A 24,935-nucleotide genomic window follows, 5' to 3' on the forward strand; every position below is an offset into this window, starting at 1 on the left:
AATGCTGGCCTTGCCAGCAACGCCCAGATCCCATGAACGAATATAAAAAAAATCCAATCCCCGATTAATGTCGGTGTCAGCCATGGCTCAGTGGGTAGGAAGGATATGAGTTCATGCCCCACTCTAGAGACGAGCACAAAATCTAGGCTGACACTTCGGTGCAATACTGAGGGAATGCTCCACTGTCGGAGGTGCCGTTTTTCGGATGAGACATTAAAGCAAGGTCCCGTCTGCTCTCTCAGGTGGACGTAAAAAGAGTAGGGCAGTTTCCCCGGTCTCCTGGCCAATATTTATCCTTTAACTAACATCACTAAAAGGGATTATCTGGTCATTTATCTCATTGCTGTTTGTGAGATCTTACTGTGTACAAATTGGCTGCCATATTTCTCTACATTACAACAGTGACTACACTTTAAAATTATTCATTGGCTGTGAAGCATGTTTGAGCGGTCCTGACTTCATGGAAAGGCACTGTATAAATACAAGTTTGTTTATTCTCAGCCATCAGCAATAGACCATAACTCTCTAATTCTCGATTCTAGAGGTGAAAGGATCATGTGTTGGAGACTTCTAGTGACGTCTTGATCCAAGGTGGTTTCACTTCACTGGGCTCCTGTGAGGCAGAGCGTTCTTCCCCTTGTTGTGACTTTCTATACCCCTGGTCACTCATGGTTTATATTTGGCCTGAATACCATAGCTTGCTTGACTTATTTAAGTATTATTCTTCCTTGACCATACCAAAGATCAGGAGGACTGCACTGAATGTTTTTAAGTTGCTGGAGGTAAGGGGGGTGTGGGAGGGGAATGGCAATGGACTTGGATAACAGTGCCAGGAATCACCAACTCGCCTTGCAACTGTTGAGTGCAGTTATAATCTGTGATGAAGGGGGATTTTAGTGGGCCTGGAACTACAGAGGAACCTCGATATCAGAGGCTGTTCCTTTGGTTCTTTGGATACTCTGGAGGACAGTGGAGTGATTAGAAAGGAACAGGCAGGATCTCCCGAAACGTCGACTCTAATTTCTCTCCACGGATGTTGCCTGGCCTGCTGAGTTTTTCCAGCATTTTCTGTTGTTATTTAGGATCTCGCGCTTGGCAGGGGTGGGTAGGACAGATTTGGCTTGAAACGAGATTGCAAAGTAAGGCTCAGGGGACACCACTTACACGGCATACATCGATTTTGTTATAAGGCTTTTGGCCCAGTGATTCATTCGGCCCTCAATCTGAGGCAGAAGCTATTAGGAAAATCTTGGATTTTATTCAAGATGTGTACTCCAACCAAAGATTAGTGTAAGGGTAGATGAGAAACTCACCAGGGGATCCAATGTGCTATAGTCATCATGTTGAATGATGGGCTAACCAGTGGGCTATAGTGGTGGGTGCTCAAAGTGTGGTATTATGGGCTTGCATGGCTGAAAGGTAATGACTGGAAAATATAAGGGGCATCTGTCCTAGTTGTTGATTCATATGGGCACCTGGATGGATGCCAACATTAACCTGGACACATTCGTCCAAACTGCGCTGAGAAAGGCTGAAGTACACTCTGATCATTCTCCAATGACAGCAGAATCCCAATACAGATTACGCTTGTGGTGTATAACACATGCTTCTAAACGGTTCTCATTCCTGCTTCAGAACTCCTAGGCAAGCAATGCAAGGACTTCCCATCAACCATTTGCAACATCCAGAACCAAGCTGCAAAGTACACTTGTAGCAAAAGGCCAAGTGATTGCAGGGAGGGTGTGGGGCCAGGGGTGGGCACACCTGTTTGGTGGTGCCCATCACATGAGGACCTGGGCTAAGCAGCTGCTGGTGAGTAAAGCTGTACACAGCATTGGGCTTACATTAGAACATAAGAAATAGGAGCAGGAGTAGGTCATACGGCCCCTGAGCCTGCTCTTACTATTCAATAAGATCATGGCTGATTTTCTACTTCAACTCCACTTTCCTGCCCTATCCCCATATCCCTTGATTCCCTTAGAGCCCAAAAATCTATAAATCGTAGTCTTGAAAATACTCATCGTCTGAGCATCCACAGCCCTCCGGGAATAGAGAATTCCAAAGATTCACAACCCTCTGAGTGAAGAAATTTCTCCTCATCTCAGTCCTAAATGGCCGACCCCTTATCCTGAGACTATGACCCCTGGTTCTAAACTCTCCAGCCAGAGGAAACAGCCTCTCAGCATCTACCCTGTCAAGCCCTCTAAGAATTTTATACGTTTCAATGAGATCACCTCTCATTCTTCTAAACTCCAGAGAATATTGGGCCATTCTACTCAATCTCTCATCATAGGACAACCCTCTCATCCCAGGATTCAATCTAGTGAACCTTCATTGCTCCCCTCTAAGGCAAGTATATCCTTCCTTAGGTAAGGAGATCAAAACTGAACATAGTACTCCAGGTGTGGCCTCACCAAGGCCCTATATAATTGCAGCAAGACTTCCTTACTCTTATACTCCAACCCCCTTGCAGTAAAAGATAACATACCATTTGCCTTCCTAATTGCTTGCTGTACCTGCATGCTAACTTTCTGTGATTCATGCACAAGGACACCCAAATCCCTCTGCAGACCAACATTTACTAGTCTCTTACCTTTTAGAAAATTCTTCCAACCAAAGTGAATAATTTCATATTTCCCCACATTATACTCCATCTGCCACCTTGCCCACTCACTTAACCTATCTATACCTCTTGGAGCCTCCTTGCATCCTTCTCACAGCTTACTTTCCCACTTAGCTTTGTATCGTCAGAAAACTTGGATACATTGCACTTGGTCCCTTCATCTAAGTCATTAATATAGATTGTAAATAGTTGAGGCCCAAGCACTGATCCTTGTGGCACCTACAGCCTGCCAATCTGAAAATGACCTGTTTATTCCTACCCCCTGTTTTCTGTCCTCTGGCTTGAACATATAGAACATCAAAGTTGGCTGGTATGAGGCAAGGTTCCCCACAGAGCTGTTCCCACTACACTGAAAGTAAATAGCTGATGAGGAAACTCTGGAGGCCAAGTATGAGAGCACGCAGTCAGATATTCAGGGCTTCACGGTTAGGCTGCAGAGAGACAACGTGGCTGGTGCTAAGCTCGGCTGCTCCACCTGTTGGTATTACTGTTCCATGGGTGACTGCCTGTGTCGGTGCTGTGGTCAAAAGGAAGATGTTGATGATCTCGCACATCATATGGTGAAGTGCTGCTCAATGTATCATTCGTAAGGAGCTCCTGCTGCCTGTTGTCCACTTAACATGGACTCAAGCCACACTTGTTAGTTGTCTGATGACCAAATAGTGAATGCCCATTTTGGAGGAGGGGATATATTAGTTTGTCTCTTTGAGGTTGATTTGGTTCCAAGTTGATATGCCTGATGATGCAAGCTCATAACCAATTCAACCTCCATGGTAGACTTGGTAACCTGAGATCTGAACCAGGCAAGTCCACAGTTCTCCAGGGTACTGTTAATGATTAACCTTCTAGCCTAGCCAACTAATGGATATTGCAGTCTTCCAGTTCTGCAAGGCAATCGCCTAATCAGAAATGTGGCCCTAATAAGCTGTAGGAAGCTCAGCAGTGTTCTGTACTAGTAAGTTCATAGAATGATACAGCACAGTAGGAGGCCATTCGATTATGTGATTTTCACTGGTTAAGCTCTAGTAATGTCCCTTTGCATGTACCAAGCTCCACCTAAACTCTCTGAATGTGCTTAAATGGGCTATGTCCATAGGTCAAGAAAGTTTGTGCTCCATATTGGGAAATTAGAAATCTATAGGTGGGTGTAGATTTCTCAGCTTCATTTGGAATCTCTAAAATATGGCAATGTGTTTGTGATCGTATCAGACATAGGAACAGGAGAAGGCCATTCAGCCCTCAAACTTGTTCCACCATTCAATCAGACTGGGACTGTGGGAGGAGATTAATTGGGTGGGTAGTATCCATGATAGGATAGATTGTATCGGGACTGTGGGAGGAGATTAAATGGGTGGGTAGAGTGTACATGAGCTGTGGGAGGAGATTAATACATGATAGGTTAGAGTGTTTACGGCTGTGGGAAGAGATTCAGTGGGGGGGCAGAGTTAAATGGCTTTGGATTGAGTGAGAGTAAGGGGTTGAATTTTCTCCTGTTTAGATATTTGACATTGTTCTGCCCTGCATTTGGTCCAGGTGAGGATTCACATTAATGACCTGTTCACCGAGCTACAGGATGGGATTGCCCTCATTTCTCTACTGGAACTCATCTCTGGAGTAAATCTGAACAGACCCAACAAAGGCAGAATGAGAGTCCACTACCTGGAGAACAACAGCAGGGCCATTGCCTTCCTGAGAACCAAGGTAATGATACTCTTTACAGTCTGAGTACGAGACCTGGCCCTGCATCAGCATTTTATTTATGTCCAATCATACCTCATTAGAAGAAACTTGTTGCATTACTTCTCATACGGTGTGTCCCTGAGACACGCTGTGTGCACGATGTCCCTGAGACGCGGTGTGTGCACGATGTCCCTGAGATGCGGTGTGTGCAAGATGTCACTGAGACCCGGTGTGTGCACGATGTCACTGAGACCCGGTGTGTGCACGATGTCCCTGAGACACGCTGTGTGCACGATGTCCCTGAGACACGCTGTGTGCACGATGTCACTGAGACTCGGTGTGTGCACGATGTCCCTGAGACACGCTGTGTGCACGATGTCCCTGAGACGCGGTGTGTGCACGATGTCACTGAGACCCAGTGTGTGCACGATGTCCCTGAGACCCGGTGTGTGCACGATGTCCCTGAGACACGGTGTGTGCACGATGTCACTGAGACCCGGTGTGTGCACGATGTCACTGAGACATGGTGTGTGCACGATGTCCCTGAGACACGGTGTGTGCACGATGTCTCTGAGACGCGGTGTGTGCACGATGTCCCTGAGACGCGGTGTGTTCACGATGTCCCTGAGACGCGGTGTGTGCACAATGTCCCTGAGACACGGTGTGTGCACGATGTCCCTGAGACGCGGTGTGTGCACGATGTCCCTGAGACGCGATGTGTGCACGATGTCCCTGAGACACGTTGTGTGCACGATGTCACTGAGACCCGGTGTGTGCACGATGTCCCTGAGACCCGGTGTGTGCACGATGTCCCTGAGACACGGTGTGTGCACGATGTCACTGAGACCCGGTGTGTGCACGATGCCCCTGAGACGTGGTTTGTGCACGATGTCACTTAGACATGGTGTGTGCACGATGTCCCTGAGTCACGGTGTGTGCACTTTGTCACTGAGACCCGGTGTGTGCACGATGTCCCTGAGAGACTGTGTGTGCACGATGTTCCTGAGACGCGCTGTGTGCACGATGTGCCTTAGACCCGGTGTGTTCACGATGTCCCTGAGACCCGGTGTGTGCACGATGTCACTGAGACCCGGTGTGTGCATGATGTCCCTGAGAGACTGTGTGTGCACGATGTCCCTGAGACGCGCTGTGTGCACGATGTCCCTTAGCCCCGGTGTGTGCACGATGTCCCTGAGACCCGGTGTGTGCACGATGTCCCTGAGACCCGGTGTGTGCACGATGTCCCTTAGACCCGGTGTGTGCATGATGTCACTGAGACCCGGTGTGTGCACGATGTCACTGAGACCCGGTGTGTGCACGATGTCCCTGAGACGCGGTGTGTGCACGATGTCTCTGAGACGTGGTGTGTGCACGATGTCCCTGAGACGTGGTGTGTGCACGATGTCCCTGAGACCTGGTGTGTGCACGATGTCACTGAGACCTGCTTTGTGCACGATGTCACTGAGACCTGGTGTGTGCATGATGTCCCTGAGAGACGCTGTGTGCACGAAGTCACTGAGACCCGGTGTGTGCACGATGTCCCTGAGACACGCTGTGCGCACGATGTCCCTGAGACCCGGTGTGTGCACGATGTCCCTGAGACGCGGTGTGTGCACGATGTCACTGAGACCCGGTGTGTGCATGATGTCCCTGAGAGACGCTGTGTGCACGAAGTCACTGAGACCCGGTGTGTGCACGATGTCCCTGAGACACGCTGTGCGCACGATGTCCCTGAGACCCGGTGTGTGCACGATGTCCCTGAGACGCGGTGTGTGCACGATGTCCCTGAGACGCGGTGTGTGCACGATGTCCCTGAGACACGGTGTGTGCACGATGTCCCTGAGACCCGGTGTGTGCACGATGTCCCTGAGACCTGGTGTGTGCACGATGTCCCTGAGACACGGTGTGTGCACGATGTCACTGAGACCCAGTGTGTGCACGATGTCCCTGAGACCCGGTGTGTGCACGATGTCCCTGAGACCCGGTGTGTGCACGATGTCCCTGAGACCCGGTGTGTGCATGATGTCACTGAGGCGCGGTGTGTGCACGATGTTCCTGAGACGCGGTGTGTGCACGATGTCCCTGAGACACGGTGTATGCACGATGTCCCCGAGACACGCTGTGTGCACGATGTCCCTGAGACCCGGTGTGTGCACGATGTCCCTGAGACGCGGTGTGTGCACGATGTCCCTGAGACGCGGTGTGTACACGATGTCCCTGAGACACGGAGTGTGCACGATGTCACTGAGACCCGGTGTGTGCACGATGTCCCTGAGACACGGAGTGTGCACGATGTCACTGAGACCCAGTGTGTGTACGATGTCACTGAGACCTGGTGTGTGCACGATGTCCCTGAGACACGGTGTGTGCACGATGTCACTGAGACCTGGTGTGTGCACGATGTCACTGAGACACAGTGTGTGCATGATGTCCCTGAGACCCGGTGTGTGCACGATGTCCCTGAGACCCGGTGTGTGCACGATGTCACTGAGACCCGGTGTGTGCACGATGTCACTGAGACACGGTGTGTGCACGATGTCACTGAGACCTGGTGTGTGCACGATGTCCCTGAGACACAGACGCGGTGTGTGCACGATGTCCCTGAGACGTGCTGTGTGCACGATGTCACTGAGACCCGGTGTGTGCACGATGTCCCTGAGACCCGGTGTGTGCACGATGTCCCTGAGACACGCTTTGTGCACGATGTCACTGAGACGCGCTGTGTTCACGATTTCACTGAGATGCGGTGTGTGCACGATGTCACTGAGATGCGGTGTAAGCACGATGTCCCTGAGCCGTGCTGTGTGCACGATGTCCCTGAGACGCGGTGTGTGCACGATGTCCCTGAGACACAGTGTGTGCACGATGTCCCTGAGACACGCTGTGTGCACGATGTCCCTGAGACCCGGTGTGTGCACGATGTCCCTGAGACGTGCTGTGTGCACGATGTCACTGAGACATGGTGTGTGCACGATGTCCGTGAGACGCGGTGTGTGCACGATGTCCCTGAGACACGATGTTTGCACGATGTCCCTGAGACACGGTGTGTACACGATGTCCCTGAGACACGGTGTGTGCACGATGTCCCTGAGACGCGGTGTGTGCACGATGTCACTGAGACGCGGTGTGTGCACGATGTCCCTGAGACGCGGTGTGTGCACGATGTCCCTGAGACCCGGTGTGTGCACGATGTCCCTGAGACCCGGTGTGTGCACGATGTCACTGAGACACGCTGTGTGCACGATGTCCCTGAGACGCGGTGTGAGCACGATGTCCCTGAGACCCGGTGTGTGCACGATGTCACTGAGACCCGGTGTGTGCACGATGTCACTGACACGCGGTGTGTGCACGATGTCCCTGAGACGCGGTGTGTGCACGATGTCCCTGAGACGCGGTGTGCGCACGATGTCACTGAGACACGGTGTGCGCACGATGTCCCTGAGGCGCGGTGTGTGCACGATGTCCCTGAGACACGGTGTGTGCACGATGTCACTGAGACACGGTGTGTGCACGATGTCCCTGAAACACGATGTGTGCACGATGTCCCTGAGACGCGGTGTGTGCACGATGTCCCTGAGACGCGGTGTGTGCACGATGTCCCTGAGACCCGGTGTGTGCACGATGTCCCTGAGACCCGGTGTGTGCACGATGTCCCTGAGACCTGGTTTGTGCACGATGTCACTTAGACCTGGTGTGTGCATGATGTCACTGAGACATGGTGTGTGCACGATATCCCTGAGTCACGGTGTGTGCACTTTGTCACTGAGACCCGGTGTGTGCACGACGTCCCTGAGAGACTGTGTGTGCACGATGTCCCTGAGACGGGCTGTGTGCATGATGTCCCTTAGACCCGGTGTGTGCACGATGGCTCTGAGACACGGTGTGTGCACGATGTCACTGAGACACGGTGTGTGCACGATGTCCCTGAAACACGATGTGTGCACGATGTCCCTGAGACGCGGTGTGTGCACGATGTCCCTGAGACCCGGTGTGTGCACGATGTCCCTGAGACCCGGTGTGTGCACGTTGTCCCTGAGACCCGGTGTGTGCACGATGTCCCTGAGACCTGGTTTGTGCACGATGTCACTTAGACCTGGTGTGTGCATGATGTCACTGAGACATGGTGTGTGCACGATGTCCCTGAGTCACGGTGTGTGCACTTTGTCACTGAGACCCGGTGTGTGCACGATGTCCCTGAGAGACTGTGTGTGCACGATGTCCCTGAGACGCGCTGTGTGCACGATGTCCCTTAGACCCGGTGTGTGCACGATGTCCCTGAGACCCGGTGTGTGCACGATGTCCCTGAGACGCACTGTGTGCACGATGTCCCTTAGACCCGGTGTGTGCACGATGTCCCTGAGACCCGGTGTGTGCACGATGTCCCTGAGACCCGGTGTGTGCACGATGTCCCTTAGACCCGGTGTGTGCATGATGTCACTGAGACCCGGTGTGTGCACGATGTCACTGAGACACGGTGTATGCACGATGTCCCTGAGACACGCTCTGTGCACGATGTCCCTGAGACCCGGTGTGTGCACGATGTCCCTGAGACGCGGTATGTGCACGATGTCACTGAGACCCGGTGTGTGCACGATGTCCCTGAGACCCGGTGTGTGCACGATGTCACTGAGACCCGGTGTGTGCACGATGTCACTGAGACCCGGTGTGTGCACGATGTCCCTGAGACGCGGTGTGTGCACGATGTCCCTGAGACCCAGTGTGTGCACGATGTCCCTGAGACCCGGTGTGTGCACGATGTCCCTGAGACACGGTGTGTGCACGATGTCCCTGAGACCCGGTGTGTGCACGATGTCCCTGAGACACGGTGTGTGCACGATGTCACTGAGACCCAGTGTGTGCACGATGTCACTGAGGCGCGGTGTGTGCACGATGTCCCTGAGACCCGGTGTGTGCACGATGTCCCTGAGACCCGGTGTGTGCATGATGTCACTGAGGCGCGGTGTGTGCACGATGTTCCTGAGACGCGGTGTGTGCACGATGTCCCTGAGACACGGTGTGTGCACGATGTCCCTGAGACGCGGTGTGTGCACGATGTCCCTGAGACGCGGTGTGTACACGATGTCCCTGAGACCCGGTGTGTGCACGATGTCCCCGAGACACGCTGTGTGCACGATGTCCCTGAGACCCGGTGTGTGCACGATGTCCCTGAGACCTGGTGTGTGCACGATGTCCCTGAGACCCGGTGTGTGCACGATGTCCCTGAGACACGGTGTGTGCACGATGTCCCTGAGACCCGGTGTGTGCACGATGTCCCTGAGACCTGGTGTGTGCACGATGTCCCTGAGACACGGTGTGTGCACGATGTCACTGAGACCCAGTGTGTGCACGATGTCACTGAGGCGCGGTGTGTGCACGATGTCCCTGAGACCCGGTGTGTGCACGATGTCCCTGAGACCCGGTGTGTGCATGATGTCACTGAGGCGCGGTGTGTGCACGATGTTCCTGAGACGCGGTGTGTGCACGATGTCCCTGAGACACGGTGTATGCACGATGTCCCCGAGACACGCTGTGTGCACGATGTCCCTGAGACCCGGTGTGTGCACGATGTCCCTGAGACCCGGTGTGTGCACGATGTCCCTGAGACCTGGTGTGTGCACGATGTCCCTGAGACACGGTGTGTGCACGATGTCACTGAGACCCAGTGTGTGCACGATGTCACTGAGGCGCGGTGTGTGCACGATGTCCCTGAGACCCGGTGTGTGCACGATGTCCCTGAGACCCGGTGTGTGCATGATGTCACTGAGGGGCGGTGTGTGCACGATGTTCCTGAGACGCGGTGTGTGCACGATGTCCCTGAGACACGGTGTATGCACGATGTCCCCGAGACACGCTGTGTGCACGATGTCCCTGAGACCCGGTGTGTGCACGATGTCCCTGAGACCCGGTGTGTGCACGATGTCCCTGAGACCTGGTGTGTGCACGATGTCCCTGAGACACGGTGTGTGCACGATGTCACTGAGACCCAGTGTGTGCACGATGTCACTGAGGCGCGGTGTGTGCACGATGTCCCTGAGACCCGGTGTGTGCACGATGTCCCTGAGACCCGGTGTGTGCATGATGTCACTGAGGGGCGGTGTGTGCACGATGTTCCTGAGACGCGGTGTGTGCACGATGTCCCTGAGACACGGTGTATGCACGATGTCCCCGAGACACGCTGTGTGCACGATGTCCCTGAGACCCGGTGTGTGCACGATGTCCCTGAGACCCGGTGTGTGCACGATGTCCCTGAGACCTGGTGTGTGCACGATGTCCCTGAGACACGGTGTGTGCACGATGTCACTGAGACCCAGTGTGTGCACGATGTCACTGAGGCGCGGTGTGTGCACGATGTCCCTGAGACCCGGTGTGTGCACGATGTCCCTGAGACCCGGTGTGTGCATGATGTCACTGAGGGGCGGTGTGTGCACGATGTTCCTGAGACGCGGTGTGTGCACGATGTCCCTGAGACCCGGTGTGTGCACGATGTCCCTGAGACCCGGTGTGTGCATGATGTCACTGAGGGGCGGTGTGTGCACGATGTTCCTGAGACGCGGTGTGTGCACGATGTCCCTGAGACACGGTGTATGCACGATGTCCCCGAGACACGCTGTGTGCACGATGTCCCTGAGACCCGGTGTGTGCACGATGTCCCTGAGACCCGGTGTGTGCACGATGTCCCTGAGACCTGGTGTGTGCACGATGTCCCTGAGACACGGTGTGTGCACGATGTCACTGAGACCCAGTGTGTGCACGATGTCACTGAGGCGCGGTGTGTGCACGATGTCCCTGAGACCCGGTGTGTGCACGATGTCCCTGAGACCCGGTGTGTGCATGATGTCACTGAGGGGCGGTGTGTGCATGATGTTCCTGAGACGCGGTGTGTGCACGATGTCCCTGAGACACGGTGTATGCACGATGTCCCCGAGACACGCTGTGTGCACGATGTCCCTGAGACCCGGTGTGTGCACGATGTCCCTGAGACCCGGTGTGTGCACGATGTCCCTGAGACCTGGTGTGTGCACGATGTCCCTGAGACATGGTGTGTGCACGATGTCACTGAGACCCGGTGTGTGCACGATGTCACTGAGGCGCGGTGTGTGCACGATGTCCCTGAGACCCGGTGTGTGCACCATGTCCCTGAGACCCGGTGTGTGCATGATGTCACTGAGGGGCGGTGTGTGCACGATGTTCCTGAGACGCGGTGTGTGCACGATGTCCCTGAGACACGGTGTATGCACGATGTCCCCGAGACACGCTGTGTGCACGATGTCCCTGAGACCCGGTGTGTGCACGATGTCCCTGAGACCCGGTGTGTGCACGATGTCCCTGAGACCTGGTGTGTGCACGATGTCCCTGAGACACGGTGTGTGCACGATGTCACTGAGACCCAGTGTGTGCACGATGTCACTGAGGCGTGGTGTGTGCACGATGTCCCTGAGACCCGGTGTGTGCACGATGTCCCTGAGACCCGGTGTGTGCATGATGTCACTGAGGGGCGGTGTGTGCACGATGTTCCTGAGACGCGGTGTGTGCACGATGTCCCTGAGACACGGTGTGTGCACGATGTCCCTGAGACGCGGTGTGTACACGATGTCCCTGAGACCCGGTGTGTGCACGATGTCCCTGAGACCCGGTGTGTGCACGATGTCCCTGAGACCCGGTGTGTGCATGATGTCACTGAGACGCGGTGTGTGCACGATGTGCCTGAGACGAGGTGTGTGCACGATGTCCCTGAGACACGCTGTGTGCACAATGTCACTGAGACCTGGTGTGTGCACGATGTCCCTGAGACACGGTGTGTGCACGATGTCACTGAGACCTGGTGTGTGCACGATGTCACTGAGACACGGTGTGTGCATGATGTCCCTGAGACCCGGTGTGTGCACGATGTCCCTGAGACCCACTGTGTGCACGATGTCACTGAGACCCGGTGTGTGCACGATGTCACTGAGACCTGGTGTGTGCACGATGTCCCTGAGACACAGACGCGGTGTGTGCACGATGTCCCTGAGACGTGCTGTGTGCACGATGTCACTGAAGGGCGGAGTGTGCACGATGTCCCTGAGACGCGGTGTGTGCACGATGTCCCTGAGACGCGGTGTGTGCACGATGTCCCTGAGACCCAGTGTGTGCACGATGTCCCTGAGACGCGGTGTGTGCACGATGTCCCTGAGACGCGGTGTGTGCACGATGTCACTGAGACACGGTGTATGCACGATGTCCCTGAGACACGCTGTGTGCACGATGTCCCTGAGACCCGGTGTGTGCATGATGTCACTGAGACCCGGTGTGTGCACGGTGTCACTGAGGCGCGGTGTGTGCACGATGTCCCTGAGACCCGGTGTGTGCACGATGTCCCTGAGACCCGGTGTGTGCATGATGTCACTGAGGCGCGGTGTGTGCACGATGTTCCTGAGACCCGGTGTGTGCACGATGTCCCTGAGACACGGTGTATGCATGATGTCCCCGAGACACGCTGTGTGCACGATGTCCCTGAGACCCGGTGTGTGCACGATGTCCCTGAGACCCGGTGTGTGCACGATGTCCCTGAGACCCGGTGTGTGCATGATGTCACTGAGAATCAGTGTGTGCACGATGTCACTGAGACCCGGTGTGTGCACGATGTCCCTGAGACCCGGTGTGTGCATGATGTCACTGAGAATCAGTGTGTGCACGATGTCACTGAGGCGCGGTGTGTGCACGATGTCCCTGAGACCCGGTTTGTTCACGATGTCCCTGAGACCCGGTGTGTGCATGATGTCACTGAGGCGCGGTGTGTGCACGATGTTCCTGAGACGAGGTGTGTGCACGATGCCCCTGAGACACGGTGTGTGCACGATGTCACTGAGACCCGGTGTGTGCACGATGTCCCTGAGACACGGAGTGTGCACGATGTCACTGAGACCCAGTGTGTGTACGATGTCACTGAGGCGCGGTGTGTGCACGATGTCCCTGAGACGTGGCGTGTGCACGATGTCACTGAGACCTGGTGTGTGCACGATGTCCCTGAGACACGGTGTGTGCACGATGTCACTGAGACCTGGTGTGTGCACGATGTCACTGAGACACGGTGTGCACATGATGTCCCTGAGACCCGGTGTGTGCACGATGTCCCTGAGACCCGCTGTGTGCACGATGTCACTGAGATACGGTGTGTGCACGATGTCACTGAGACACGGTGTGCACATGATGTCCCTGAGACCCGGTGTGTGCACGATGTCCCTGAGACCCGCTGTGTGCACGATGTCACTGAGACACGGTGTGTGCACGATGTCACTGAGACCCGGTGTGTGCACGATGTCCCTGAGACCCGGTGTGTGCACGATGTCCCTGAGACCCGCTGTGTGCACGATGTCACTGAGACCCGGTGTGTGCACGATGTCACTGAGACACGGTGTGTGCACGATGTCACTGAGACCTGGTGTGTGCACGATGTCCCTGAGACACAGACGCGGTGTGTGCACGATGTCCCTGAGACGTGCTGTGTGCACGATGTCACTGAGGCGCGGTGTGTGCACGATGTGCCTGAGACGCGGTGTGTGCACGATGTCCCTGAGACCCAGTGTGTGCACGATCTCCCTGAGACCCAGTGTGTGCACGATGTCCCTGAGACCTGGTGTGTGCACGATGTCCCTGAGACACGGTGTGTGCACGATGTCACTGAGGCGCGGTGTGTGCACGATGTTCCTGAGACGCGGTGTGTGCACGATGTCCCTGAGACACGGTGTATGCACGATGTCCCCGAGACACGCTGTGTGCACGATGTCCCTGAGACCCGGTGTGTGCACGATGTCCCTGAGACCCGGTGTGTGCACGATGTCCCTGAGACCTGGTGTGTGCACGATGTCCCTGAGACACGGTGTGTGCACGATGTCACTGAGACCCAGTGTGTGCACGATGTCACTGAGGCGCGGTGTGTGCACGATGTCCCTGAGACCCGGTGTGTGCACGATGTCCCTGAGACCCGGTGTGTGCATGATGTCACTGAGGGGCGGTGTGTGCACGATGTTCCTGAGACGCGGTGTGTGCACGATGTCCCTGAGACACGGTGTATGCACGATGTCCCCGAGACACGCTGTGTGCACGATGTCCCTGAGACCCGGTGTGTGCACGATGTCCCTGAGACCCGGTGTGTGCACGATGTCCCTGAGACCTGGTGTGTGCACGATGTCCCTGAGACACGGTGTGTGCACGATGTCACTGAGACCCAGTGTGTGCACGATGTCACTGAGGCGCGGTGTGTGCACGATGTCCCTGAGACCCGGTGTGTGCACGATGTCCCTGAGACACGGTGTATGCACGATGTCCCCGAGACACGCTGTGTGCACGATGTCCCTGAGACCCGGTGTGTGCACGATGTCCCTGAGACCCGGTGTGTGCACGATGTCCCTGAGACCTGGTGTGTGCACGATGTCCCTGAGACACGGTGTGTGCACGATGTCACTGAGACCCAGTGTGTGCACGATGTCACTGAGGCGCGGTGTGTGCATGATGTCCCTGAGACCCGGTGTGTGCACGATGTCCCTGAGACCCGGTGTGTGCATGATGTCACTGAGGGGCGGTGTGTGCACGATGTTCCTGAGACGCGGTGTGTGCACGATGTCCCTGAGACCCGGTGTGTGCACGATGTCCCTGAGACCCGGTGTGTGCATGATGTCACTGAGGGGCGGTGTGTGCACGATGTTCCTGAGACGCGGTGTGTGCACGATGTCCCTGAGACACGGTGTATGCACGATGTCCCCGAGACACGCTGTGTGCACGATGTCCCTGAGACCCGGTGTGTGCACGATGTCCCTGAGACCCGGTGTGTGCACGATGTCCCTGAGACCTGGTGTGTGCACGATGTCCCTGAGACACGGTGTGTGCACGATGTCACTGAGACCCAGTGTGTGCACGATGTCCCTGAGACCCGGTGTGTGCACGATGTCCCTGAGACCCGGTGTGTGCATGATGTCACTGAGGGGCGGTGTGTGCACGATGTTCCTGAGACGCGGTGTGTGCACGATGTCCCTGAGACACGGTGTATGCACGATGTCCCCGAGACACGCTGTGTGCACGATGTCCCTGAGACCCGGTGTGTGCACGATGTCCCTGAGACCCGGTGTGTGCACGATGTCCCTGAGACCTGGTGTGTGCACGATGTCCCTGAGACACGGTGTGTGCACGATGTCACTGAGACCCAGTGTGTGCACGATGTCACTGAGGCGCGGTGTGTGCACGATGTCCCTGAGACCCGGTGTGTGCACGATGTCCCTGAGACCCGGTGTGTGCATGATGTCACTGAGGGGGGGTGTGTGGACGATGTTCCTGAGACGCGGTGTGTGCACGATGTCCCTGAGACACGGTATATGCACGATGTCCCCGAGACACGCTGTGTGCACGATGTCCCTGAGACCCGGTGTGTGCACGATGTCCCTGAGACCCGGTGTGTGCACGATGTCCCTGAGACCTGGTGTGTGCACGATGTCCCTGAGACACGGTGTGTGCACGATGTCACTGAGACCCAGTGTGTGCACGATGTCACTGAGGCGCGGTGTGTGCACGATGTCCCTGAGACCCGGTGTGTGCACGATGTCCCTGAGACCCGGTGTGTGCATGATGTCACTGAGGGGCGGTGTGTGCACGATGTTCCTGAGACGCGGTGTGTGCACGATGTCCCTGAGACACGGTGTATGCACGATGTCCCCGAGACACGCTGTGTGCACGATGTCCCTGAGACCCGGTGTGTGCACGATGTCCCTGAGACCCGGTGTGTGCACGATGTCCCTGAGACCTGGTGTGTGCACGATGTCCCTGAGACACGGTGTGTGCACGATGTCACTGAGACCCAGTGTGTGCACGATGTCACTGAGGCGCGGTGTGTGCACGATGTCCCTGAGACCCGGTGTGTGCACGATGTCCCTGAGACACGGTGTATGCACGATGTCCCCGAGACACGCTGTGTGCACGATGTCCCTGAGACCCGGTGTGTGCACGATGTCCCTGAGACCCGGTGTGTGCACGATGTCCCTGAGACCTGGTGTGTGCACGATGTCCCTGAGACACGGTGTGTGCACGATGTCACTGAGACCCAGTGTGTGCACGATGTCACTGAGGCGCGGTGTGTGCATGATGTCCCTGAGACCCGGTGTGTGCACGATGTCCCTGAGACCCGGTGTGTGCATGATGTCACTGAGGGGCGGTGTGTGCACGATGTTCCTGAGACGCGGTGTGTGCACGATGTCCCTGAGACCCGGTGTGTGCACGATGTCCCTGAGACCCGGTGTGTGCATGATGTCACTGAGGGGCGGTGTGTGCACGATGTTCCTGAGACGCGGTGTGTGCACGATGTCCCTGAGACACGGTGTATGCACGATGTCACTGAGACCCGGTGTGTGCACGATGTCCCTGAGACACGGAGTGTGCACGATGTCACTGAGACCCAGTGTGTGTACGATGTCACTGAGGCGCGGTGTGTGCACGATGTCCCTGAGACGTGGCGTGTGCACGATGTCACTGAGACCTGGTGTGTGCACGATGTCCCTGAGACACGGTGTGTGCACGATGTCACTGAGACCTGGTGTGTGCACGATGTCACTGAGACACGGTGTGCACATGATGTCCCTGAGACCCGGTGTGTGCACGATGTCCCTGAGACCCGCTGTGTGCACGATGTCACTGAGACACGGTGTGTGCACGATGTCACTGAGACCCGGTGTGTGCACGATGTCCCTGAGACCCGGTGTGTGCACGATGTCCCTGAGACCCGCTGTGTGCACGATGTCACTGAGACCCGGTGTGTGCACGATGTCACTGAGACACGGTGCGTGCACGATGTCACTGAGACCTGGTGTGTGCACGATGTCCCTGAGACACAGACGCGGTGTGTGCACGATGTCCCTGAGACGTGCTGTGTGCACGATGTCACTGAGGCGCGGTGTGTGCACGATGTCCCTGAGACGCGGTGTGTGCACGATGTCCCTGAGACCCAGTGTGTGCACGATCTCCCTGAGACCCAGTGTGTGCACGATGTCCCTGAGACCTGGTGTGTGCACGATGTCCCTGAGGCACGGTGTGTGCACGATGTCACTGAGACCCAGTGTGTGCACGATGTCACTGAGGCGCGGTGTGTGCACGATGTCCCTGAGACCCGGTGTGTGCACGATGTCCCTGAGACCCGGTGTGTGCACGATGTCACTGAGGCGCGGTGTCTGCACGATGTCCCTGAGACGCGGTGTGTGCACGATGTCCCCGAGACACGCTGTGTGCACGATGTCCCTGAGACCCGGTGTGTGCACGATGTCCCTGAGACACGGTGTGTGCACGATGTCCCTGAGACCTGGTGTGTGCACGATGTCACTGAGACCTGGTGTGTGCACGATGTCCCTGAGACACGGTGTGTGCACGATGTCACTGAGACCCAGTGTGTGCACGATGTCACTGAGGCGCGGTGTGTGCACGATGTCCCTGAGACCCGGTGTGTGCACGATGTCCCTGAGACCCGGTGTGTGCATGATGTCACTGAGGGGCGGTGTGTGCACGATGTTCCTGAGACGCGGTGTGTGCACGATGTCCCTGAGACACGGTGTATGCACGATGTCCCCGAGACACGCTGTGTGCACGATGTCCCTGAGACCCGGTGTGTGCACGATGTCCCTGAGACGCGGTGTGTGCACGATGTCCCTGAGACGCGGTGTGTACACGATGTCCCTGAGACCCGGTGTGTGCACGATGTCCCTGAGACCCGGTGTGTGCACGATGTCCCTGAGACCCGGTGTGTGCACGATGTCCCTGAGACCCGGTGTGTGCGCGATCTCCCTGAGACCCGGTGTGTGCATGATGTCACTGAGACGCGGTGTGTGCACGATGTGCCTGAGACGAGGTGTGTGCACGATGTCCCTGAGACACGCTGTGTGCACAATGTCACTGAGACCTGGTGTGTGCACGATGTCACTGAGACACGGTGTGTGCATGATGTCCCTGAGACCCGGTGTGTGCACGATGTCCCTGAGACCGACTGTGTGCACGATGTCACTGAGACCCGGTGTGTGCACGATGTCACTGAGACACGGTGTGTGCACGATGTCACTGAGACCTGGTGTGTGCACGATGTCCCTGAGACACAGACGCGGTGTGTGCACGATGTCCCTGAGACGTGCTGTGTGCACGATGTCACTGAAGGGCGGAGTGTGCACGATGTCCCTGAGACGCGGTGTGTGCACGATGTCCCTGAGACGCGGTGTGTGCACGATGTCCCTGAGACCCAGTGTGTGCACGATGTCCCTGAGACGCGGTGTGTGCACGATGTCCCTGAGACGCGGTGTGTGCACGATGTCACTGAGACACGGTGTATGCACGATGTCCCTGAGACACGCTGTGTGCACGATGTCCCTGAGACCCGGTCTGTGCACGATGTCACTGAGACCCGGTGTGTGCACGGTGTCACTGAGGCGCGGTGTGTGCACGATGTCCCTGAGACCCGGTGTGTGCACGATGTCCCTGAGACCCGGTGTGTGCATGATGTCACTGAGGCGCGGTGTGTGCACGATGTTCCTGAGACGCGGTGTGTGCACGATGTCCCTGAGACACGGTGTATGCACGATGTCCCCGAGACACGCTGTGTGCACGATGTCCCTGAGACCCGGTGTGTGCACGATGTCCCTGAGACCCGGTGTGTCCACGATGTCCCTGAGACCCGGTGTGTGCATGATGTCACTGAGAATCAGTGTGTGCACGATGTCACTGAGGCGCGGTGTGTGCACGATGTCCCTGAGACCCGGTTTGTTCACGATGTCCCTGAGACCCGGTGTGTGCATGATGTCACTGAGGCGCGGTGTGTGCACGATGTTCCTGAGACGAGGTGTGTGCACGATGTCCCTGAGACACGGTGTGTGCACGATGTCACTGAGACCCGGTGTGTGCACGATGTCCCTGAGACACGGAGTGTGCACGATGTAACTGAGACCCAGTGTGTGTACGATGTCACTGAGGCGCGGTGTGTGCACGATGTCCCTGAGACGTGGCGTGTGCACGATGTCACTGAGACCTGGTGTGTGCACGATGTCCCTGAGACACGGTGTGTGCACGATGTCACTGAGACCTGGTGTGTGCACGATGTCACTGAGACACGTTGTGCACATGATGTCCCTGAGACCCGGTGTGTGCACGATGTCCCTGAGACCCGCTGTGTGCACGATGTCACTGAGACACGGTGTGTGCACGATGTCACTGAGACCCGGTGTGTGCACGATGTCCCTGAGACCCGGTGTGTGCACGATGTCCCTGAGACCCGCTGTGTGCACGATGTCACTGAGACCCGGTGTGTGCACGATGTCACTGAGACACGGTGTGTGCACGATGTCACTGAGACCTGGTGTGTGCACGATGTCCCTGAGACACAGACGCGGTGTGTGCATGATGTCCCTGAGACGTGCTGTGTGCACGATGTCCCTGAGGCGCGGTGTGTGCACGATGTCCCTGAGACGCGGTGTGTGCACGATGTCCCTGAGACCCAGTGTGTGCACGATCTCCCTGAGACCCAGTGTGTGCACGATGTCCCTGAGACCTGGTGTGTGCACGATGTCCCTGAGGCACGGTGTGTGCACGATGTCACTGAGACCCAGTGTGTGCACGATGTCACTGAGGCGCGGTGTGTGCACGATGTCCCTGAGACCCGGTGTGTGCACGATGTCCCTGAGACCCGGTGTGTGCACGATGTCACTGAGGCGCGGTGTCTGCACGATGTCCCTGAGACGCGGTGTGTGCACGATGTCACGGAGTCCCGGTGTGTGCACGATATCCCTGAGACACGGTGTGTGCACGATGTCACTGAGACCCAGTGTGTGCAAGATGTCACTGAAGCGCGGAGTGTGCACGATGTCCCTGAGGCGCGGTGTGTGCACGATGTCCCTGAGACCCGGTGTGTGCACGATGTCCCTGAGACCCGGTGTGTGCACGATGTCCCTGAGACCTGGTGTGTGCACGATGTCCCTGAGACACGGTGTGTGCACGATGTCACTGAGACCCAGTGTGTGCACGATGTCACTGAGGCGCGGTGTGTGCATGATGTCCCTGAGACCCGGTGTGTGCACGATGTCCCTGAGACCCGGTGTGTGCATGATGTCACTGAGGGGCGGTGTGTGCACGATGTTCCTGAGACGCGGTGTGTGCACGATGTCCCTGAGACCCGGTGTGTGCACGATGTCCCTGAGACCCGGTGTGTGCATGATGTCACTGAGGGGCGGTGTGTGCACGATGTTCCTGAGACGCGGTGTGTGCACGATGTCCCTGAGACACGGTGTATGCACGATGTCACTGAGACCCGGTGTGTGCACGATGTCCCTGAGACACGGAGTGTGCACGATGTCACTGAGACCCAGTGTGTGTACGATGTCACTGAGGCGCGGTGTGTGCACGATGTCCCTGAGACGTGGCGTGTGCACGATGTCACTGAGACCTGGTGTGTGCACGATGTCCCTGAGACACGGTGTGTGCACGATGTCACTGAGACCTGGTGTGTGCACGATGTCACTGAGACACGGTGTGCACATGATGTCCCTGAGACCCGGTGTGTGCACGATGTCCCTGAGACCCGCTGTGTGCACGATGTCACTGAGACACGGTGTGTGCACGATGTCACTGAGACCCGGTGTGTGCACGATGTCCCTGAGACCCGGTGTGTGCACGATGTCCCTGAGACCCGCTGTGTGCACGATGTCACTGAGACCCGGTGTGTGCACGATGTCACTGAGACACGGTGCGTGCACGATGTCACTGAGACCTGGTGTGTGCACGATGTCCCTGAGACACAGACGCGGTGTGTGCACGATGTCCCTGAGACGTGCTGTGTGCACGATGTCACTGAGGCGCGGTGTGTGCACGATGTCCCTGAGACGCGGTGTGTGCACGATGTCCCTGAGACCCAGTGTGTGCACGATCTCCCTGAGACCCAGTGTGTGCACGATGTCCCTGAGACCTGGTGTGTGCACGATGTCCCTGAGGCACGGTGTGTGCACGATGTCACTGAGACCCAGTGTGTGCACGATGTCACTGAGGCGCGGTGTGTGCACGATGTCCCTGAGACCCGGTGTGTGCACGATGTCCCTGAGACCCGGTGTGTGCACGATGTCACTGAGGCGCGGTGTCTGCACGATGTCCCTGAGACGCGGTGTGTGCACGATGTCCCCGAGACACGCTGTGTGCACGATGTCCCTGAGACCCGGTGTGTGCACGATGTCCCTGAGACACGGTGTGTGCACGATGTCCCTGAGACCTGGTGTGTGCACGATGTCACTGAGACCTGGTGTGTGCACGATGTCCCTGAGACACGGTGTGTGCACGATGTCACTGAGACCCAGTGTGTGCACGATGTCACTGAGGCGCGGTGTGTGCACGATGTCCCTGAGACCCGGTGTGTGCACGATGTCCCTGAGACCCGGTGTGTGCATGATGTCACTGAGGGGCGGTGTGTGCACGATGTTCCTGAGACGCGGTGTGTGCACGATGTCCCTGAGACACGGTGTATGCACGATGTCCCCGAGACACGCTGTGTGCACGATGTCCCTGAGACCCGGTGTGTGCACGATGTCCCTGAGACGCGGTGTGTGCACGATGTCCCTGAGACGCGGTGTGTACACGATGTCCCTGAGACCCGGTGTGTGCACGATGTCCCTGAGACCCGGTGTGTGCACGATGTCCCTGAGACCCGGTGTGTGCACGATGTCCCTGAGACCCGGTGTGTGCGCGATCTCCCTGAGACCCGGTGTGTGCATGATGTCACTGAGACGCGGTGTGTGCACGATGTGCCTGAGACGAGGTGTGTGCACGATGTCCCTGAGACACGCTGTGTGCACAATGTCACTGAGACCTGGTGTGTGCACGATGTCACTGAGACACGGTGTGTGCATGATGTCCCTGAGACCCGGTGTGTGCACGATGTCCCTGAGACCGACTGTGTGCACGATGTCACTGAGACCCGGTGTGTGCACGATGTCACTGAGACACGGTGTGTGCACGATGTCACTGAGACCTGGTGTGTGCACGATGTCCCTGAGACACAGACGCGGTGTGTGCACGATGTCCCTGAGACGTGCTGTGTGCACGATGTCACTGAAGGGCGGAGTGTGCACGATGTCCCTGAGACGCGGTGTGTGCACGATGTCCCTGAGACGCGGTGTGTGCACGATGTCCCTGAGACCCAGTGTGTGCACGATGTCCCTGAGACGCGGTGTGTGCACGATGTCCCTGAGACGCGGTGTGTGCACGATGTCACTGAGACACGGTGTATGCACGATGTCCCTGAGACACGCTGTGTGCACGATGTCCCTGAGACCCGGTCTGTGCACGATGTCACTGAGACCCGGTGTGTGCACGGTGTCACTGAGGCGCGGTGTGTGCACGATGTCCCTGAGACCCGGTGTGTGCACGATGTCCCTGAGACCCGGTGTGTGCATGATGTCACTGAGGCGCGGTGTGTGCACGATGTTCCTGAGACGCGGTGTGTGCACGATGTCCCTGAGACACGGTGTATGCACGATGTCCCCGAGACACGCTGTGTGCACGATGTCCCTGAGACCCGGTGTGTGCACGATGTCCCTGAGACCCGGTGTGTCCACGATGTCCCTGAGACCCGGTGTGTGCACGATGTCCCTGAGACCCGGTGTGTGCATGATGTCACTGAGAATCAGTGTGTGCACGATGTCACTGAGGCGCGGTGTGTGCACGATGTCCCTGAGACCCGGTTTGTTCACGATGTCCCTGAGACCCGGTGTGTGCATGATGTCACTGAGGCGCGGTGTGTGCACGATGTTCCTGAGACGAGGTGTGTGCACGATGTCCCTGAGACACGGTGTGTGCACGATGTCACTGAGACCCGGTGTGTGCACGATGTCCCTGAGACACGGAGTGTGCACGATGTAACTGAGACCCAGTGTGTGTACGATGTCACTGAGGCGCGGTGTGTGCACGATGTCCCTGAGACGTGGCGTGTGCACGATGTCACTGAGACCTGGTGTGTGCACGATGTCCCTGAGACACGGTGTGTGCACGATGTCACTGAGACCTGGTGTGTGCACGATGTCACTGAGACACGGTGTGCACATGATGTCCCTGAGACCCGGTGTGTGCACGATGTCCCTGAGACCCGCTGTGTGCACGATGTCACTGAGACACGGTGTGTGCACGATGTCACTGAGACCCGGTGTGTGCACGATGTCCCTGAGACCCGGTGTGTGCACGATGTCCCTGAGACCCGCTGTGTGCACGATGTCACTGAGACCCGGTGTGTGCACGATGTCACTGAGACACGGTGTGTGCACGATGTCACTGAGACCTGGTGTGTGCACGATGTCCCTGAGACACAGACGCGGTGTGTGCATGATGTCCCTGAGACGTGCTGTGTGCACGATGTCCCTGAGGCGCGGTGTGTGCACGATGTCCCTGAGACGCGGTGTGTGCACGATGTCCCTGAGACCCAGTGTGTGCACGATCTCCCTGAGACCCAGTGTGTGCACGATGTCCCTGAGACCTGGTGTGTGCACGATGTCCCTGAGGCACGGTGTGTGCACGATGTCACTGAGACCCAGTGTGTGCACGATGTCACTGAGGCGCGGTGTGTGCACGATGTCCCTGAGACCCGGTGTGTGCACGATGTCCCTGAGACCCGGTGTGTGCACGATGTCACTGAGGCGCGGTGTCTGCACGATGTCCCTGAGACGCGGTGTGTGCACGATGTCACGGAGTCCCGGTGTGTGCACGATATCCCTGAGACACGGTGTGTGCACGATGTCACTGAGACCCAGTGTGTGCAAGATGTCACTGAAGCGCGGAGTGTGCACGATGTCCCTGAGGCGCGGTGTGTGCACGATGTCCCTGAGACCCGGTGTGTGCACGATGTCCCTGAGACCCGGTGTGTGCACGATGTTACTGAGGCGCGGTGTCTGCACGATGTCCCTGAGACGCGGTGTGTGCACGATGTCACGGAGTCCCGGTGTGTGCACGATATCCCTGAGACACGGTGTGTGCACGATGTCACTGAGACCCAGTGTGTGCAAGATGTCACTGAAGCGCGGAGTGTGCACGATGTCCCTGAGACGCGGTGTGTGCACGATGTCACTGAGACCTGGTGTGTGCACGATGTCCCTGAGACACAGTGTGTGCACGACGTCACTGAGACCTGGTGTGTGCACGATGTCACTGAGACGCGGTGTGTGCACGATATTCCTGCGACGTGGTGTGTGCACGATGTTCCTGAGACCCGGTGTGTGCACGATGTCACTGAGACATGGTGTGTGCACGATGTCCCTGAGACATGCTGTGAGCACGATGTCCCTGAGACACGCCGTGTGCACGATGTCACTGAGACTCGGTGTGTGCACGATGTCCCTGAGACCCGGTGTGTGCACGATGTCCCTGAGACACGGTGTGTACACGATGTCCCTGAGACGCGGTGTGTGCACGATGTCCCTGAGACGCGGTGTGTGCACGATGTCCCTGAGACGCGGTGTGTGCACAATGTCACTGAGACGCGGTGTGTGCACGATGTCACTGAGACACGGTGTGTGCACGATGTCCCTGAGACATGGTGTATGCATGATGTCCCTGAGACATGGTGTGTGCACGATGTCACTGAGACCCGGTGTGTGCACGATGTCAC

At 57.0% G+C, this 24,935-nt stretch overlaps 1 protein-coding gene across 1 annotated transcript in view; it reads left to right on the forward strand.

Annotated features, from left to right (window-relative positions):
- Window positions 1-24,935, forward strand: part of sptbn5 (spectrin, beta, non-erythrocytic 5) — a 781,023-nt gene that overhangs the window by 16,150 nt on the left and 739,938 nt on the right. Inside the window, 1 exon segment of the mRNA XM_086003837.1 lies at window positions 4,157-4,324. Coding sequence (XP_085859963.1) covers window positions 4,157-4,324 — 168 coding nt within the window.

This window comes from Somniosus microcephalus, chromosome 12 (genome assembly GCF_052327205.1).
Source record: "Somniosus microcephalus isolate GS21.2 chromosome 12, FLI_Smic_1.0, whole genome shotgun sequence".
In the NCBI taxonomy this organism is placed as follows: domain Eukaryota; kingdom Metazoa; phylum Chordata; class Chondrichthyes; order Squaliformes; family Somniosidae; genus Somniosus; species Somniosus microcephalus.